Source organism: Vidua chalybeata, chromosome 6 (assembly GCF_026979565.1).
Source record: "Vidua chalybeata isolate OUT-0048 chromosome 6, bVidCha1 merged haplotype, whole genome shotgun sequence".
Taxonomy (NCBI): Eukaryota; Metazoa; Chordata; class Aves; order Passeriformes; family Viduidae; genus Vidua; species Vidua chalybeata.
In genome coordinates, this window is record NC_071535.1 from 30,255,306 (window position 1) to 30,274,297 (window position 18,992).

Here is an 18,992-nt window from a genome sequence, read left to right on the forward strand (position 1 = left end):
AGAAGAGTGAGACTTTAGACATTGTGGAATCTTTGAACTACCTATGCTGTGCCATAGTAGGTAAGTTAATGGAAGGAAAAAATGTTAATTATTCATAATGCTTTGCTGTACCATAAAGCTCAATTTATTGAGACTATAATTTGTTCAAGTTGCATGTAGTAGAAAAATATATCAGGAGTAATTAGTAGTATTCAGGATGTGATGAGGTGGATATATCCACAGAGGACAATTGAAAACAGTAGCAGTGTGGTATTGATTGCCTTTCAGAGGAAAAAAAATATCTTGTCTCTTTTCTAAATGTTAACAATTCAGAGAGAAAAATTCCCACTTGGGAAGAATACTTTCCAGGTTGCTTCATTGCCAGGTGTTCGACATTGAGTGGAGCCTTAGATGAATGAAGCTTATGGCAGCTTTTGGAAATGACCGACTCCAGGGAATCTCGGCTTCCTGCTGTGAAAGTTTCCATTTTCAAAGCACATCAGTTTCAGTGGGAATGTTCCACTGGTCCCATATGCTACTTCTGACAGAGGGGGAAGTTTTTAACCTGAATATGAGACAGCTACTGAAGAAGTTCCCTTGCTGCTAACAAAACGAATTTCAATACATTGCCAGTGAACAAGCGGCGTGTTCCCAACTGCTGATGGAATTTAACCCCATCAATTTTTAATGGAAATTTTGCTTTAATTTCCCTTTTTTCCCTGTTACCTTTTAGCTCCACTACTTGCTCCTGGTAGGACTTTTGGGTTCTGAAGTTGAATCACCCAAACAATATACTAGTTTGATTTGAAATTCTTGCTATATTTTCCTCCCCTCCCTCATACGCTCTCTCCTTGACCTAGCAGCAGGAAGCCTTTGTCTGAGGTGTTCATCTGGAACAACTTTTCCACACTTGTTTTCATGTTCTGTTAGATTACAGGGCAGCAGGCCTACCTTTGAAGCTCCCTTCTCTTTTGTTTCTCTGCAGTGCACTCCAGTAATTAACTTTGTCCTTCTTTTATTTGTTCCAGTCAATCGCAGTCCACTCTGCTGAGCATCTTCTCCCAGGAGTACCAGGTTAGAAGTTTTCTCCTTTGTGAGGGTTGACAGGTGCCTAATTGAATGATGAATGTCCCTTTATTTCTTTGTAATTGAACTGCCAGCTTTCTGATTGGTTTGGAGGATGTTCCTTTTTCCACATCAAGCACCGCCTGAGTCTCAGTGGATGGCTGCCAAGCCTACCCATCCATCTGTCTAATAACATCTAGCCTTTGCTTATTTGGTGGACCTGTAATAAATTATGCTAAACCATTATTATTCTGACAATAATAATTTCCCTGTGTTGCGTGGTTCCATGTGCTAAATGTTTGCTGACTTGCACTGTCAGTGCTGCTTTCCATTGCTGACAGAGATGATGATAAATGACCATTGCTGGAGTGGCAGAAGGCAAGAGAGGCAGAAAATGGAGTCATTTATCATGAGATGACAGGTGTCAGTCAAGTGGCAAGTCTCTATGGAATTACTTTTTGTAGTTTTTCAAATAAGTTGTTTTTAAGCAATGTTCTTCCTGGTTAAAAATGCCAATTGAATTGTAAAACTAGAGTGTACCAGACTTAGATGGAATTGAATTGAGGGAAAATTAATACAAAGGTTGAAAGAGAGAACAAGTTTTTCTTTGCCCTCAGCAGCCTTCAGTAAACTTATTTAGATTCAATTATTGTGACCTTACTGCCTTTTACATGTGGTACATTGCAGTACAGTCTGAAGATGTTCAATTCAATAGGTAGATTGAATGTCATTTCTGTATGGAATCTAAAAGCATGGTTCACATCTATCAAAAGTGTAGCCAAGGGTTGTGTGTTTGTGTAGTCATGACTTCTGTTTTGATCTATGACACCTTTGTAAAAGTCCTGTTTTTTTCATTTTTCTAGAAACAAATCAAAAGAACACATGCCAAGCATCACACTGCTGAAGCTATCGAAACTTACTACCAAAGGTATGACCTCCCCACCCCAGTTAAGACTCTCATCATAGCTACTGATTTTTACAGCAGTTGTGAGTAAATTAGCTTATGAAGCTGATTTTATATAACAATAAATTAAGAATTTGGGAATACAGAATGGTTCACATAAAAATGTTTTTCACTGGAAATACAGAAATTTTTCAGGATTTGGTCATTCTGATTAAGAAAGAGTTTACTTCCCTGTCTCGAAGTCAGGATAAGCAAATATTTTTTCCAGTGTATGTGATTGCATTTATTATGTATTGCCTATAGTTTGTAATTTTTAGGATTTCTGTGTCAAGACTGATTTTGATGACTTCTTTACAGCAAGAGAGCTTGTTCTGTTGTGCTTGTTTAAAACAACATCCGTGTTACATTACAAAAAGTTACATATTCATGTATTGCCAGTTAAAGCACTAATTTTTAGATCACTCCTGTTTTATCAACAGAAGTGTCAGAAATAGTTTTTAAGGGAGGATGAAAACCTTTATGTCATTTTACAATTGTTTGCATCTTAAGCTAATAAACTGTGCTTGCTACACCTTGTAGTTTTTCTGTTAGTTCCATAGGCTTTACTAAAAATACTCCAGTGACATAATTGGGGCATAGTGATAACAGGTAAAGATATGCAATTAAAATACTACTTTGTAGACTGACATATCTGAAGAGCATGCATGGCAAGTGAATTCATACTTGTGATGTGTGATATTCATGCTTAATACTAATCTGTATAAATCAAGAAAATAAACAAAGAGCCTTCATTTGTAAACAATTAAAGGTGCTTCTGCCAAAGTAATGTATTTAAAACTTAACCACAGCCTGATTATATCAGACACTGGTTTAGAATATTTAGTGTGAAGTGCACTAGTTTGGGTGTTTGATTTTGGTTTTTTAGTAGTTGTATTGTTTTGTAAAATTTGTACTGGATCGCATCACGCTTTTCCTAGGGTTGATTCTTGTTTAGGAAGAATATTGGCTTTAAATCTTGTTATGCTGATAACATACATATACAGTACTACTTTTAATTATTTTTCACTAGCACAGTTTTAGTGAAGTGGCTTGTGGTAATTGTAACTGCTGCATAAGTAAGCCTTTTCTTAGAGTATCTGTAAATCACTAGTTCCAGCCTGAAACTTCAACCTAAAACACAGGACAAGATTTCGCTTTATGCAAAGCAGCAGTTGTAGTGGTGTCAGTAGGGTAGTAGGTATGATTAAGTTTGTCTCACATCAGGTAGGAGGATTTGGTCTCCTGTCTTCTTCTGTAGTCTGAAGTATGATAGCAGTACATAACTAATGCATTATGTATGAAGCTGTGTGGTAGTGGTAGGGAAAATCATTCTTTATGCTATTTCTGAGTATGTCATTCTGCAAGTGTATTAACATGGCTGAGTAAAATGCGCATGTTTTAAAATCAGAGATGTTCTGGTCAATAGCTAAAAAACTCATTTCAGTCCTGTTTTAATAGATTTACTGTGTAGTATGTATAGGAGGCTACAGAAGCAGACAACTTGAGATAGAAGCCACTTTGAAATACTTCAGGCATAAATATGACAAACATGTCTTCTCCTCTGCTCTTCTGTAACATCCACTTTACTGCTGTAAACCCCAGACTGAGTGCTATGCTCCTTAGTATTTCTGCCAACATACAAGCAGATAATTGTGCTGTCATTGCTTTCTTAGATCAGAAGCTACCAGGTTTTGAAGGTAGACATTTCCAGTGGTCCCTGTTAGGGGCAAGTAAAATAGTTGAGTAGAGTAGTTTCTTCTACTTGGCTGAGACTTACTAGTCTGAAACTTAGGCAAGCACAAAGTACAAGAAGGATCAGCAAGTTTTCAGAACTGTATTGCCATCAGCATGTGAGACCTGTTAGTCTATAATGGAGTTGACAGAAGCATTAGAAATATATGACAGAAATTTACTTCATTCTCACTACTGCTGTTCGATGATCTAGATTCATGTTTGAGAACTTTAATCTCAAGTACATTTTCCTGGTTGTATATTTTGTGTATGATATCTCATTTTCTTCTGTTTTAAATTTACAATGTTTAAACATGTTTTGTGGGTTTTTTTTTTTTATGTGTAACTGAAATAGTTTCCAGCAAAAAGCTTTTTTCATTTCCTTAATTCATAAAGCTTCAGAATAACTTGCAAGCAAAAAGCCGTCTATCTAATCTTATTTGAAGGGGTTTTATAAAGGTGTGCCACCCATTCCACAGAAAGGTAAAATGATAAAGAATTTTAATGTCTGTAACTAATGAGCAGAAGAGTGTCTTCTGATGGATAGATAATGATAGAGCTGGAAAGGCTGTGGCCTTCTAACGATGTCAGTAATGATGTGCTGTGTGAATACAGATAGGATAAACGAGCAGGTTCAAATGTTGGTAACTATTGTTCTTTTCCACATGGCTGCAAAGCACAAAGTGGCTTCCAATATCATAGCTCCTTCCCGTCAGCTTCAGAACACAGGTTTCAGGTTTTATCGAAACGTAAATATCAAGCAGTGAAAGTAACAGAAGTGAGGAAAGCGACATTGTGTGAATTGATGGTCAGAAACATCATTCTGTAATACCCTCAACTAGAAACATTAAGCCTTTGCCACTGATAGGATAATGACTTTCTATCAACCTTTATTGGATCCTAAATATTTCTTGTTTTCTTTGTAGAATATTAATTGTTAGACTGATTTCACTAAAGTAAGCCTTTAGTATTTAAATTACTGCCCAGTTGATAAAATCTGGAATAAATTTGAGAATTTTTGTTTTTGTGTGTACCAGTGAATTGGATAAGATATACAGTCCATCTTCATAGTTGGAGGTCATGTGGAACCAAAAATCTTTATTGTGAATAATAGAGGTTTATTTGTCTGTGATGCATCTTTGAGTAGTACAGATATAATTTATTTATGTGTCATTAAGCCCCATTTTTTTTAATTTCTTGATATATTGGGTTTTTTACCAGTGCCTTCATTGAGATGGATATATTTTGCAGATTAATAGAATAGGAGACAACCCTGGAGAGACAGTGATTGCTTAAAATACTTACTTTTTAAAAGATTTCCCATTAAATACTCTGTAATGGGGTGTTTTCCCTCAAATGAAAAAGATTCACAAGGGATGCTGACATGTATAAACTGGTCTTTTCTTGCCACTGCAAAATTACCTGGCTTTGTCTTGTCTAGGTACCTGAATGGGGTGATGAAAAATGCAGCTGCCCCAGTATTACTGGACCTGGCCAATGAGGTAATCATCTTTCTTTTTTCTTTAATCTTCCAGTGTAAAACCTGAGGGGCATATCTATAGTGACTTTAGTGAGAAATGTGATTAACCTAAAAAAAATGGTTTCAGGGCACATTAGACATGTAAAATGGTTCCCCAGTCTGTTAGTACTTAAAATAATTAGACAAAAAGCCACATTTATTAATAAATCAGTTCATGTAATTAGTCTTTTAACTTCAAGGCAAATTTGTATTTTGCTGAAAATTTCCAAAAGACTGCAGGTCTTTATTGCGTAAACTTGCTAAAAATTCTTACATTGATTAAACTGAGTTGTATCAGTTTGATTCCTTGCCTTTAATAACAAAACCCATCTAAGTTATTACTATTTCTTAGTAATAGGAAGGCTTAAAACAGATAATTTTCCTGACTCCATTTATTTCTGTTCATATGGATTAGAGGATGGCTAATGAAACTGCTTAAGATAAAGCACTTTAGGAGAATAAATTCCTCAGTGTATGAAAAGTTCTGTATGGATGCCATTAAAGTCTTGACAAATTTATTGATGCTGTTTATTAACTAGAATATGAATTTGCCTTGTTATACAAGGTGTTATTTGTATTAAAAACTGCTATCTTAGCACTACATTAAAGAAGAGGTAAAAAGTTTGAACAAATGGCAGGTAGTTTCCTAGAAAAAAATTAATTGATGAAATACCTGGTTTTTAAACTCTAAAATATTTATTTACTGTAATAGTAACAGTACAATAGTTGATACGCCCTGGAACTGCTTATGCAATCCTCAAAGGGATAGAATGAAATATATGCTGTTTTGTGTTGCATTTTAATAGAAAATGTAAGAAGGAAGCAGAAAATGAGTGTTTGCATTAAAAATGATATGGCACTGTGAACATTAAGTGTAGCAATAGCAGCAAGTTCTACATGTTACATTAGTAAAAAAGAATGGTTTTTCTCTCATGTACATTGCTGCAGCCAGCAAATGAGCGATTACCTATCAATTACTTGAAGGTTTTAATGGTCTGTGAAGTGTCTGTGTGACCTGATCGTACAGTTAGCATAGAATCAAGAATTTATTTCAAATTAGTGGTAATGTGTAGCTTCTTGCCGTCTCTGGAAAAGACAAGTCTTGAAGTACTGAGAATAGAATGTACTTTACATAAATAAGTACAATCTTACTAAGAATTTAGGTAAACATCCCAATGGATGATATATTGCACCCATATTATATGGGAACTGTCATAAAAATATTTCAAGCACAGAGTAATATATCTGTTACTGCTTCTTTGTATATTTTTCGCATTGATTTAGAGATGATGCATATAATTTCTGACTCCAGTGAGCATATCTTTGTTTATATTTCACTAATGCATTTTTGCAATTCAGATCAAAGATATCTGCAGTTCAGAAATAAATAAAAATTAAGTCTAAGAGAAAGGGGAGATACATAAAAAACGTATTTGTTTCTGGTTTTGTAGTAGCAGGTATATCAGAAAGGCAATGCATTTTGTGACTGCCACCCAATGCATTAGGGAAACATGGCAATAACCAGCACCAGATTACTGCTTCCAAACAATCAAGCTGCCATTTTTATGTGATAGTTAATATTTAAATGACATACTCTTGCATCTGCTGACAATTGATGTAATGGTAATACTTTATGAGTCAATATATATTTAATCAGTGGAAACTGTAAAAATTGATGAGAAATATATAACATAGCTGTATTACAGTATGTAGCAGCTCTGTTAAATAGGAAAAGCTCCATATTGTTATCTTTTGGGGATGTTTTTTGAGGGTTTATAAAAGTACTTCTAAGTCTTTTTTTTAAATGAAATTATTTGTCAGCTGTTCATATTATATATGTAGTACAAAAAGACTAAAATCACATTTCTGTTACTAACAATAAAATTAGTCACTGTTCTCTTCATGCAAATATTTTCAAGTGAGATTTGAAGCACTATGAATTTTACTTACATGCTAAATTCTGACATGAAGCATGATGGCCCTATTTCAAAGAAAGATGGACACATGATTAATATGAAAATTAGGGCGATGCAAGTACCTGAACTAATAAGGTAGTCCTTATTCAGGCTGGACTACCTTCAGTAATTTCACCATTTTTCATGTGTCAGCTCTGATGTGGGTTACTGGAAATAAGCAGCTCCATGGAAAGCATTTCTCTCTACTTGGGGAATTTAAGGCCATCCAAGTACATACATATTTGGAAAAATATGTATGCACAAATGGAGTTACCATTTTGTGTAGTTACTAAATCCTGATAAAATTTTTGCACTAACAGTGAACTTGAAAAGATGTCAAGAAAAATTCATTGTGACAATGTGTGATCAAGTTTTTCTGTCTCATAGTTAAAATTCAATAAAGCAGTATTTTAATGGTATCTAATTTTCGGAGCAACTAGGTTATACATTTTTCATACATATAAGAAAAGTTGAAATGAAGGGCTAGCTTTGTTAAAAATCAAAATATAAACTCTGAAGTAATTTTGACCAAGCTCAACACATCTGCTAGAGATATTGATGCTAAGGATATGTGGTATCACTTGATGGGTACCACATGAACAGGGATTCATACATAGGAAAGGATCACCACTTTTTTTCCGTGATGGATAACCTTATAAAAGGGATTTCATGGTCATCTTTTACAAAGAGTGGTTCACGTGCAAAATGTACAAATATAATAACCAGGATTTTATGTTGTCTACTTTATTTGGTTTTTCACTGGTACTGTGGATTACTACCACACATTTGGTGCAAATAGTTGAGTTCGATAATGGGAAAAAGATCCTCTTTCCTCTATTTTGCTCATTAATTTTAATCTACAAATATAGTACAGTTCTGACAGGTGTGCATCTAAATGCATTTACCTCCTGACATACTGTTTTTGTTTTTGTTGGGCTAAGGTGGACTTTGCCCCATCATTGATGGCTCGTATTGTGTTGGAAAGATTTCTACAAGAGAAAGAACAAGCCATCCGTAAGTATCTTAGCTGGCTTTTTTTTTCTTTTGTATTTTATTATTTTTAAAATACTTTTTGTTTCCACTTTTCTTCTGACTACGATAGAAAAATAATCACAACAACACTGGAAGTGAGATAACAAGGGTAACATTTTAAGTTTGGTATGTTCATCAGTTAATGACAGTTAAACTGTATGTAAGAAGAGCAGCCACAATTTAATACTCTTTAAACAAATCTTTTTCCTCTTAGATTTCCAGAATATTTGTTCCTCCAGTAAAATAAAGGGTATGGGGCTCATACCAAATTTATATTTTTAAAATTCTGTGTTTTAGAAGTCAGTAATTGCTGACAGTAATTCCTAAAATAAACCTAAGCCGCTTTTAATTTTGCAGAAATGTTGCTAGTGTATACAGAAGTGCATTTAACTGATCTCAGTACTAGAAAATAAAAAAATGGAATGAAAGGGAAGAAAAGAATAGAGCTACAGGAGGAGGTTCAAGCCTAAATTAATTTGCCACTGAAAAAATACATTTTGTTATTTTCTCTGTGTCAACTGCATGATTAAAACCGGCTGTTAAGTGAGCTCTGGGGATGTGCTCGTAAAAGATTTATGAGTAATATTCAATGTGATATTCAAAGTGAGTCATGAATATCAGGGTAATTGCTCTCAGTGCTGGCTCTTTTACTAGGCAGGAGTTTGTCAACTGCCCCATAAATATTTGCCTAGTCTCATGTAAAAAAGACAATTTCATCTTCTGCATTTTTATTACCTAGTGTAATGTTTACCTTTGGAGCTTGACTATGGCAGAATAGGTAAAAAGCTTCAGAATATGCTTTATGTGTATAATCTTCTCTTTTTGAAAGCAAAAGATAATACCTACTAAAATATCATGCAGTAGCATATGGTGGATTTTGTCAGGGATTTTTCCTTTGGTTTTCTTTCAATCTTTACAGTTATCAGTGACTGGTGGCCCAGTTACCTTCTGAAGGTTTCATTTGAATGAATTAAGTACTTCCCCTAAAAATTCAATATCATTTCAATAGATGTAGCCTCTAAAGTAACCTGCAGTGATGCTTCATGAGCAAATCACATGATGTCAGAATGGTATGGTTTCGATTTAATCAAGAAAGAGATTAAAGTGGATGTGTGTTATTTTCAACTTCGCCGCAGCACCACCATTTGTCAAAGTCAACCTTCTGATTGCTTTGGACCTACTGCTATCCAGGTCCTGTCAAAATAGTAGTCTGCACATTCTGAAGCAGGTAGGCTGACCAATGGAGAGCAGTACAAGCACAGTAAAGCAAAATTAATCATAAAATTTTCTGACTATTAATTAATCTTTATAATGATATCTTAAGTAATTTTATTTTTGTTTTGTGTCGTCTTATACTGCACAGTCAAACAGAATATAATTTTTGTACTGTACTCCAGATTTCATACAATTGTGTTGCTAGAACTAGGTGTCTTGAGCGAGTGTGCCAGGAAGGAGCACAAGCACATTTAGAAACATGTTTAGAAAGAGGCATTCTAAGAATGTGGCTTCTGGGGATAGGATACAAATTGTTTATATAGTGCTGTGTTCTTGAATTACACTGTAATTAGATATAATGAAATAAATCCTTATTTTGGAGCATTTTTAGATTTCATAGCTGCTTAACTCAGTGACAGTTTTGTTGTGATCTATTTTGAGGGTTTTTTCCAAAGTGAATTTGCAACACTTGACTGGGGTGTAGATTTTACTGTATAAAACACGGTGAAGTCACTGTTTGTTATATGGCTGTCACTGTTTGTTATATGACTTGTAATCTAAATGTGGAATGATGAAAAATCTTTTATGGTGATCAAAACTGTGAAGAATCAGTTTTGGCATTGGCTTTTAGTTGTACTACATAAAAATATTCTGTCCTTCATAGTACATTTTATTTTTTAATTTTCATTAAAAGATACATGCCTTGTGTTGTACATTATATGTGTGGGTGTGGCAGGGGAATTGCAGTGTTGTTACAGTACTGTGGAGTTGCTAAACTCATTTTACAGAATGAGCTGTGAGATATTCAGGCTTCTATTCTGACACTTTCTTCCCCTCACAGCAGTGACCTGGCTGGCCTTCGGCAATGAGATTCAATGCACATGGCTCCGCAGTCAAATCATCAAATTTCCCTGTGTGTATATTAGAGTTTTGTAATGTGTTTCCATTATGAAACAATGCGGGGATAATTGTCTTTGGTAGCAATTAGCTAACAGGTTTGTTCAGTGCTATTGGCAGAGGCATCCATCATCCCCTCCCTGACCACACTTTTTTGTCTACTGTGGACTATGGAGATCAATAGAATTCTGTATAGTGGAAATCACCCCAGCTTTAATGAGCTGCAAGTCTCAGTCAGTCTTGGTTTTGTATTTTTAATTTTTCCCCTTTAAAACTGAAAAAAGCTTTCCCACAGGGAGAGGAAAGTACTGTAGCTGTACTATTACTTTCACTAATCAATTCATAGTTCTAAATTGTTTTGCTTCTACAGAAATGTATGGATGAGAGGGATGAGGAGAAACACACAGCTTATTGCTCCAGCAATGCTCCATTCAAATAAAGCAGGTCTTTACTAAAGTAGAGCAGTGCAATAGTAATTGCACTGCTCTACTTTAAAAAGTAAAAAAAAATTTTGACTCTCTTGTATTAAGAATTTAAACCATAGAATTACACAGTGCAAAGGATTAAAAGACCTCATGTAACACAAATAGTATTTTAAAAAGATGTACAACCACTTTACAATAATCTATTTAGAATAGAAAGAAAGTGTGTTTTGGCTTCCCTTTTAAACTCAGCATGTTGTATTAGGTCAAAGTTGTTTATAGTATGTGTGTCTTAAAAGTGGAAGTTTTTGGGAAGGAGTTTTTGTTTCTGAATAATCAGTACCTAGAAGAGTAAATCTGTGTGCTAAGGAATATGGAAATAGAATTATCACTGAGCAGGAACATCTTAATTTCTATTTGCCAAAGGAAAAAAAGATACTTTTATAGAAAGATGACAATACTAATGATAGACAAGTTTTCTACCAGGTGACCTGTAGTACCAGGAAAGGAGCTTGTCATTAGAAAATTTAGAGTAAATACCAGTATGATACCTTCAGCATTTCTTTTAAATTAAATGTGGAAAGTAGACTTAAATTCTGCCCAGGTAGTTTAAGTAGGGTGGAATTCAGTACAGTGGAAAGTTTTACACATTGTAGCCTAGTTTTCTTCCATTCCAGAAAACAATCTTCTTGATTTGATAGCCTTTTATTTTTCATTTTCCAGTAACTTTGATCTAGAGGTAGAGATTACTGTAGTATCACACCAAATTCCCTATTTAAACGGTGTATTGTTGTTGCAATCAAAAAAATCTTGAATTCTCTTAGTTTTCTTTTGCATAAAGTAATAGAGCTTAGAATTGATCTCTATACTGCTCATTCTAAGTATATCAAAAGACAATTTTGCTATAATAGCCATGACTCCATATGTCGTAAATGACAAGTTCACAGTTTCTGTGAATAAAATACATCCTTTTAGTGTTTTCACTATTTGGGTGTGAGCAGGAGAGCCTTGTGTGCCAGTTTTCAGTTTGTGGCCACCTTCAATTTGTTTTGGGATGCTGTACAATATGAAGAATGTGCTCTATGTATCCTTTGACTTAATCAAGTTCAAAACAGGTTATTTAACCAAGCACTATAATAATTCTTTTTCCTATTACCTTACTAGAGCTCTCAGATTATTCTATAAATTTATGGAAGATTAACTCCAAACAAAACTCTGGGGCCAAGGAGAGGTGGTGCCTTACATAAGCGTAATGAAACCTTGTAAATGTAACATCACGTATTATAGTTATCTCTGTATCCTAAAAGGAAAAAATAAAGTCAATGATGTTGTTAAAATAGATAAATTCTGTACTTAGAATCCTTTTAAGACATTGAATTCCAGTTGTTGAATTCTGTGGTGCAAACCAGTATTCTAGTTATGGTCTAATAAATGCTAAGTAATGGAGATTATGGCTTCCCTCAATCTATTCGCTCTGCTCCTTTTCATAAAGTTCAAGTTGCTGTTGTCCATCTTCTTTGCCACAACACAGTACTGGCTCGTATTCAGTTTGCTGGCCTACCTTCAAGGGCCTCCAAGTTCTTCTCTGCAAAGCTGCTCCCCAGCCAATCCATCTCAGCTTGTGTTGTTGCTGGGATTCCTCCTTCGCAGGTATAGAACTGCGCATTGACCCTTTCTAAATTTCATGAGATTCCTGCTGGCCCACCCTTTAGCCTGTCTAGGTCCATCTGAATGCCAGCCAGCCTTGCCTCCTGATTGGTTGTCTTTTGCATCCTCCAGGTCATTGTTGAAAATGGCAAACAGGAATGGAAATTGTTGATAGCAGCTACATAAAGAAGAAGAAGGAGAGAATCTTACACCTTTCTTTAATCTTACCTTTTCCATCCTCTTTTTATTTACACTTAGATAATAATGTAAAATGCAATCTCAAGCTGCTTCTCTATGACTACCTGCTGTGGATTATTAGCATGTAGATAAGGTCAAAATATCCTTCCATCTTCCTCTGCTTTTCCTAGCTCTTGAATAAACAGCTTGAAAAGGTAAATTAGTATCATCAGGCTTTCTACACTCAGCTCTTGGTGAATTTTAAAAAGAAACAAGATGCCTTTTATATGCTGAAGCTTATAAAGTATTGAGCAGTTGTGCAGAGCAGTGCTGGTATCTGTTGAATTACATCAACATCTACAGTCAACTAGCCCAGTGAAGACAGACGGCAGGAACAAATTGGACAACAGTTCTGAAACAAGCATTCTGCAGCATTTCAAACTGCACAGTAGAGATATAACTATTACTGAATTTTAGAAACTATTTTTAGTAAAAGGTGATTAAAAGCTGTGACTTCAAAATTGTCAAGTATATCTATGCAGCATTCATAACATAATCTGTCTATCCTGAACATTGCCTAAATACGAGTTCCTTGTATGTCGACAATGCTTAACATACATAAAATTATTTTCAGAGTTGTATCACCTCTCCCAAAAAGACATACATAACTTTTAGAAATTATTTGCAACTCTGAAGAAGCTCTTTTGCAATAATCTCAAATTGCTTCACTCTCCAGGAATTAAAATATACATTTGATTAAGTCTTATTTCACATTTTTCCTTATTACACGGTGTTTTCTACCTGAGGTATATACAGTGTAGGAATGCACTTCATCTTCCAGAAATGTATTAACATTGACTAATTATCAGAGTGAACTAATGCAGAATCCATGGAAGCAAAGATTTGTTTTCAGGCAAGTAACCTGGATTTATGTTAAAATACATTTAAGAGGATTTGCTAAGTGCCTGAAAAATATAGACATTCAAGAAGGCAAATCACTAGTCTTTTAGGCTCTGAAAACACTGATTGCAATATGTTGCTGATTATAAAAACAATCTTGAATGTAACACTGTCTTCATTTTTATGTCTATTGAATTTGCAAAAACTTAAGTTACAGTAGGTTGCTTTCTAGTAAAAACTGCGAGTGCACAGTAGGTCTTGGCAATGTTCTGTTGTTCTTGTTTGCATGTGTTTTTCCACATGGATGAAATTTTGTTCATGCCAACTAGTATCTGAAAGCAAGAGCTTTTTGCTTAAGAATCTTTTGCACAGTGGCTTCTGATTGTGGTCTATTAAGTTTGCATTCTGTTGACTGACTGCTCCAAAAGATAAAATGACATGAATTAGAGGTTCCTTGCATTTGCACACATATTATTAACACATAGATTTGAGAAAGTCTCATTTTTAGCACTGACTAATGATAGTAGTTCTAAACAAGCATTTGAAATTGCTCTTAACTTTTCGCTTTTTCCATCTTCCTGTCTTTGATTTCATACTGATAAGGCAGAATATTTTTACAAAGGTATGGAGAGGAAGTATACCAGATATTTAAGCTGTCCTCTCACAAGCAGAAGTTCTTTCTCTGGGAAGAACCAAAAGTTTTAGATATCTCATTATTGTTTATCTCTTGCTTGACTATAGGAAGCATCTGTATTGCTTTAGTTGCATTGGTGAGAAGGGAAAGCAGTGGGATAGGGACAGCCCTCAAAGCTGATTAGTTGAAGTAGTAAAAACAAATTCTACATCTTTAAAACACAAAATATTCCTCTACTTCTATGTCCAGAATGGATTCTGCCTCTGAAATTGCATTACGCTCCCATTTTTTTTTAATCTGCTTGTCAGTATTTCACTTTTTCTCGTTTGAACTATTTATTTTTCACTATGAGACTGACTGTTAACAACTTGATTTTTTTATTTGCTCTGTAATAGTGTGTCATGTAGGGATGCTGTTACAGAACAGGTCTCATGCAGGTATTCAAAGCAAATTTCTCTTATAGTGAAAACTGGCAAATTAATTAAAACTATTGTTGAAGAAATTGGAGTGATTCTAGAATCCCTAAATTGGATACATACAAGTACCTTATTGCCAACAGTGCAATAGAAACAGGAGAATGAGTCTACAATGCAAAGGAATAGTTTTCATGTCACCAGTTCTACTGTGTGTTTTCAAAATGAATACTGACAATAATTTAGTGAAGCACCCCTAGTCTGTCTTTTCTTTTCTTGTAAAGAAAAGACAGACTAGGGGTGCTTCACTAAAAATATTTTTCACTAAAATATTTTTCACTAAAATATTTTTGCTTCCACTTACTCTGGTGAGCATGCACAACTGAAGTGAATGATGCTTACATGACCAAGTTTCTAAGCACTACATACCACCTTCTTCATGTTCTTGAAATAGTGGCTTATTCAGTGGCCATTCTTGAGTTTTGGCCCAAATACTATTCTCAGTTTGCAAAATAAATATTTGAACCATGAGCAGGTTAATTAACTTGGCCACAGACCTGTGGCAGTTTTGTATCAAAGCAAAGACAAAAAGTCAATTGTAAACTTGACAGGCATGGATTCGTGAGGGCTAGACACTTCTGAATCCACACATGCCGATTCCTTGCTTCCTCTTTAAGCTAGAAAGGGAAAAATGGATGAACACAAAATGAAAGGCAATTTTTCTTCTTAACCTCTGTAAGTCTATTGTCCACTTTTTCAGAGAAAATTCAGCTTTTCCATAACACTGAGCAAGGTTCAGTCTTCCCATTTCTGTATAAACGTCTGATGAATGCAGCCTCAGTAGTGCATTGATAAATGGGTGCTGGAGAGAATTTTTCTTGAAATAGTATTGCTGAGAAAAGCTGTTTGCCTTCAAATCCTAAAACTTTCCTTTCTTTGGACTATTCCAACTTCTCTTTCTATAATATACTAGAGCAAGCCTATGTCTTAAGTAGGTACTTGGTATATGCATACTTGGTGTTAAACGTTGCACATTGGCGAGCTCCTTGAGCAATGTCACCTCAGTTTTATGGTCATGGCCATCAACTAAATTAAGTTGGTTCTGTTTGTAGAATTGCATATCTTTGAACTCACAAGAGGAAAACATTCTTCAGCATGAGATGTGTTACTTCCATAGCAGAGTTAATAAAATCTGTGTAAATATTGCAGCTTCAGCCTTAGTTTATCAATAGCAGTAGGAATGGGCCTTGCTGTCTTCTCTAAGGATGCTGTTCATTGTAAATAACTCAATTTGAACTTTTCTTAAGACCTTCCCCTAGCATATATGCAGCACTTTGCTGAAGTGTGAGTATTAAATCCCTGGAACATCTTGCCATCAGTTTTGTCTCAAGTAACTACAGCATCCAGGTACTTCATATTGAAGGTGCTAAAAAAGCAGTGCATGGCTTAACTTCGTTCTGCTTCAGAATTGACTGCTTAAGCAAAAAAGCATAAAAATAAACGGGGTGCCAAATGCAGTGTACCTGAAGAGTGTCACTAAAACATCTCAGTTAAAAAGTGACTATACAGCAAAACACAGGGGCAGTCGTCTGAAAGGGTGATCCAAGTATTTGACATCCTCAGGACTATCTTAAGACAATGAAAAACACCAAAGAAAACAGTAAAAAGCATTTGAAAAAGATATTTAAAACCCAATAAAAATCAATTTGCTGAAAGCTGATGTTAGGATTTTTTTTTCCCATGTAGGATCCATGACCCTGAAAACTCTATTTAGGTTACATGTTTAGTCGTTCAGTTAAAATAAAACAAACTTCTTTTCTTTTCATTTTAGGTCTCCTTAATCCAAAAAATACAGATCCTTCAAGCAATAACTACCTAAGTTTAATCACTTCTTTGACTAAAGAGATTGGAAACCACTCTTTGAAAATCAGAAGAAAGTAAGCAGGTCAACAAAGTATAATGCTGCCAGCTGAGATTTCTTCTGATTTTTAAAAGAATAATTTAGGTGGTTTACACTATGCAAAAAATGCCTTTAGGCAGAACCTTTAGGCAGAAGGGGAAGATATGTCATCCCAGCTTTACTCAGTCACATTGTTTTGTGGTTGCAGCACAGTCAGTACTGTGCTCTCTGATGCCTTTGAGACTTATTCAGCTGAGCAGAAAAACTCTGGACTCCTTCTGCAGTAAACCACAGCTGTAAAAGGGAGATGTTGATGGACTGAGGAGAGTTCACTGGAGGGCCACTGGGATAGCAAAGGTGATGGAGCACTTCCCCTGTGGGAGAAGGCTGTGGGAGCCAGGCATTATTCAGCTGGGACAAGAGATGGTTTCACAAGGAAAGAAGAGCAGCCTACTGGTACCTGTGGGGATGTTATTAGGAAGATAGGCTGTAGACAGTAGTGACATGATGGAAGATTAGAAATAGGTATAAACTAAAACATGAGATGTATACAACTTAACAAGATTTAGTAACTTTTATGGTCCATAAATGTTACATGTTCTGCTTTTTGTTTTGTTTTTGCTAAAGTTTTGCTAAAGTACATGTTCAGTACTTAGAAAATAAATTTCTTGAGAGATTTTAAGGATGAAGGTTTTCTTGTATAATTGATTCTTGAACTTGTTTGGTAAGCCTTAAGATTATGCTGTTAAAATAATTAAGACTGTTATTGAAACTTTATTGCATATGTATGAAAGAAACAAGATCTAGAGGAATCTAGTGTGATTATCTAGAGGAAAAGGCCTACAGGAGACTGAAATTGAACATAGTAACTGTAATTATCTAAAAGGAAGTCTATTACAGTATGATAAAACTGTCAAAATAATGATTGAGAGCTGTAACAAATAACACAGAAGATCAATAAAGCTAATCTTACGTCATAGCTTGAGAATCTAGGAATCATATTTTGACCTTAGTTCAAAATAGAGCTATTCAAAACATATTTAATAAATGAGTTACAGTACTTTTTCTTAATTAAAAATTAAAATTGTTCCCAATTGTTTTCTCCAGTGAAGTAGGGAATATGTTTCCCGTCCGCATGGTGTGCATGTTATTTTACTGATTGCTTATTCTTTTTAGGGAATTCTTATTTGATTTCGATCTGTTCATGTACACAAATTTTGGGATTTTTCATGCAATTTGCTTTCTTTTCCATTCAATATAGGATCTATCCTCCATATATTCTATGATATCTGAATGCCTTCCAGTTGTGTGTTAAGCTGCATGGCTACATCTCTTGTTTTTCTCTTCTTTTCTCTGAAGGAGAAAGTGTTTGGTTTAGTGGGTATGCTGGCTTTGGCTGGAGTAGCACTAACTATTTTCAAGTGGATGGTATGGGGCTGTGTTTTGGACTTGTGCTGAACACAGAGTTGATGATACCGAGATTTTTTTTTTTTTTATTGCTGAGCAGGGCTTAGACAGCGACAAGGCCTTTTCTGCTTCTTGTACTGTCAGGCTGGTGAGGAAACTGGGGGTGCATGGGAGGCTGGGAAGAGACACAGCTGGGACAGGTGACCCCAGCTGACAAAAGAATATTCCAGACCATGTGACATCAAGATCAATAAAGTGAGAGGAAGAAGGAGGAAGGGGATACATTTGGAGTGATGGTTTTTGTCTTCCCAAGTCACTGTTACCCATCATGGGTCCCTGCTCTCCAAGGGATGGCTGAACACCTGCCTGCCTTTGAGAAGCAATGAATTATTTCCTTGTTTTACTTTCCCTGTTTTTCGCTTTCCATATTAAACTGTCTTTATCTCAGCCTGTGAGTTTTCTCACTTTTACCCTTCCAGTTCTCTCCCTCATCCTGCTGGTGTGGTAGTGAATGAGCAGCTAGTCATTATAGTTTTCAGAAAACTCACTGACAATGCATTTCTTCTAACTGCCCTCCAGCAGGCACTTACCGATAACCTTTACCCATCGATCTTTTTGTGTCCCAAAGAAATTCTTAAAAGAAATTTTTAAAAACCTGCTTTTGTTTCGTATCACTTCCAAAATGCTGATCCTTTTTTTGAGAATTGCTTGGTTTCCTTATAATTTTGAAAACTAACATTGCTAGATATCCAGCATTTTAAAATCCTGTGACATCTTTGACCCTGATAAACATCATGTGTCTTTGCATAAAAAAAAGGTTTAAATTTAAATGCTTTCTTCAGAATTCCTATGCGTGTTCTGACACACAGCAGAAATGGTAAGCAGGCATTGTCTTTTTTGGTATCCCTTTTTTTGTGTCTTCTAAAGTAAATGTTTCTTTTCCCAAATTTTATGTGTTTCTTTAGACCACTACTGATTTTATTCTGTCTTTGAACTCCTAATTCTCCCAGTGTTTTTGAGATAGGAGGACAGAAATTAGTGTAATAGTTCCAGGTGAGTCTGAGCAGGAGTTATCCGTTATGAGGACATGCGTTACTGCATATTATGATTCGGCAATATTTTGTGTCTTGGGCTCTAGTGTCTCTGAAGACATAAC

The 18,992-nt window shown here is 35.3% G+C and overlaps 1 protein-coding gene across 3 annotated transcripts in view; it reads left to right on the top strand.

The window, feature by feature from the left end:
• CDIN1 (CDAN1 interacting nuclease 1) overlaps positions 1–18,992 on the top strand; it is a 126,212-nt gene that overhangs the window by 25,739 nt on the left and 81,481 nt on the right. For 2 of the 3 annotated variants that reach the window (XM_053946361.1, XM_053946363.1), the window contains exons 2-6: positions 1,008–1,053; positions 1,908–1,972; positions 5,160–5,220; positions 8,134–8,206; positions 10,281–10,352. In XM_053946361.1, coding sequence (XP_053802336.1) covers positions 1,008–1,053; positions 1,908–1,972; positions 5,160–5,220; positions 8,134–8,206; positions 10,281–10,352 — 317 coding nt within the window. The remainder of the gene's footprint in view (positions 1–1,007; positions 1,054–1,907; positions 1,973–5,159; positions 5,221–8,133; positions 8,207–10,280; positions 10,353–18,992) is intronic. The other variant, XM_053946362.1, reaches the window with a different exon arrangement.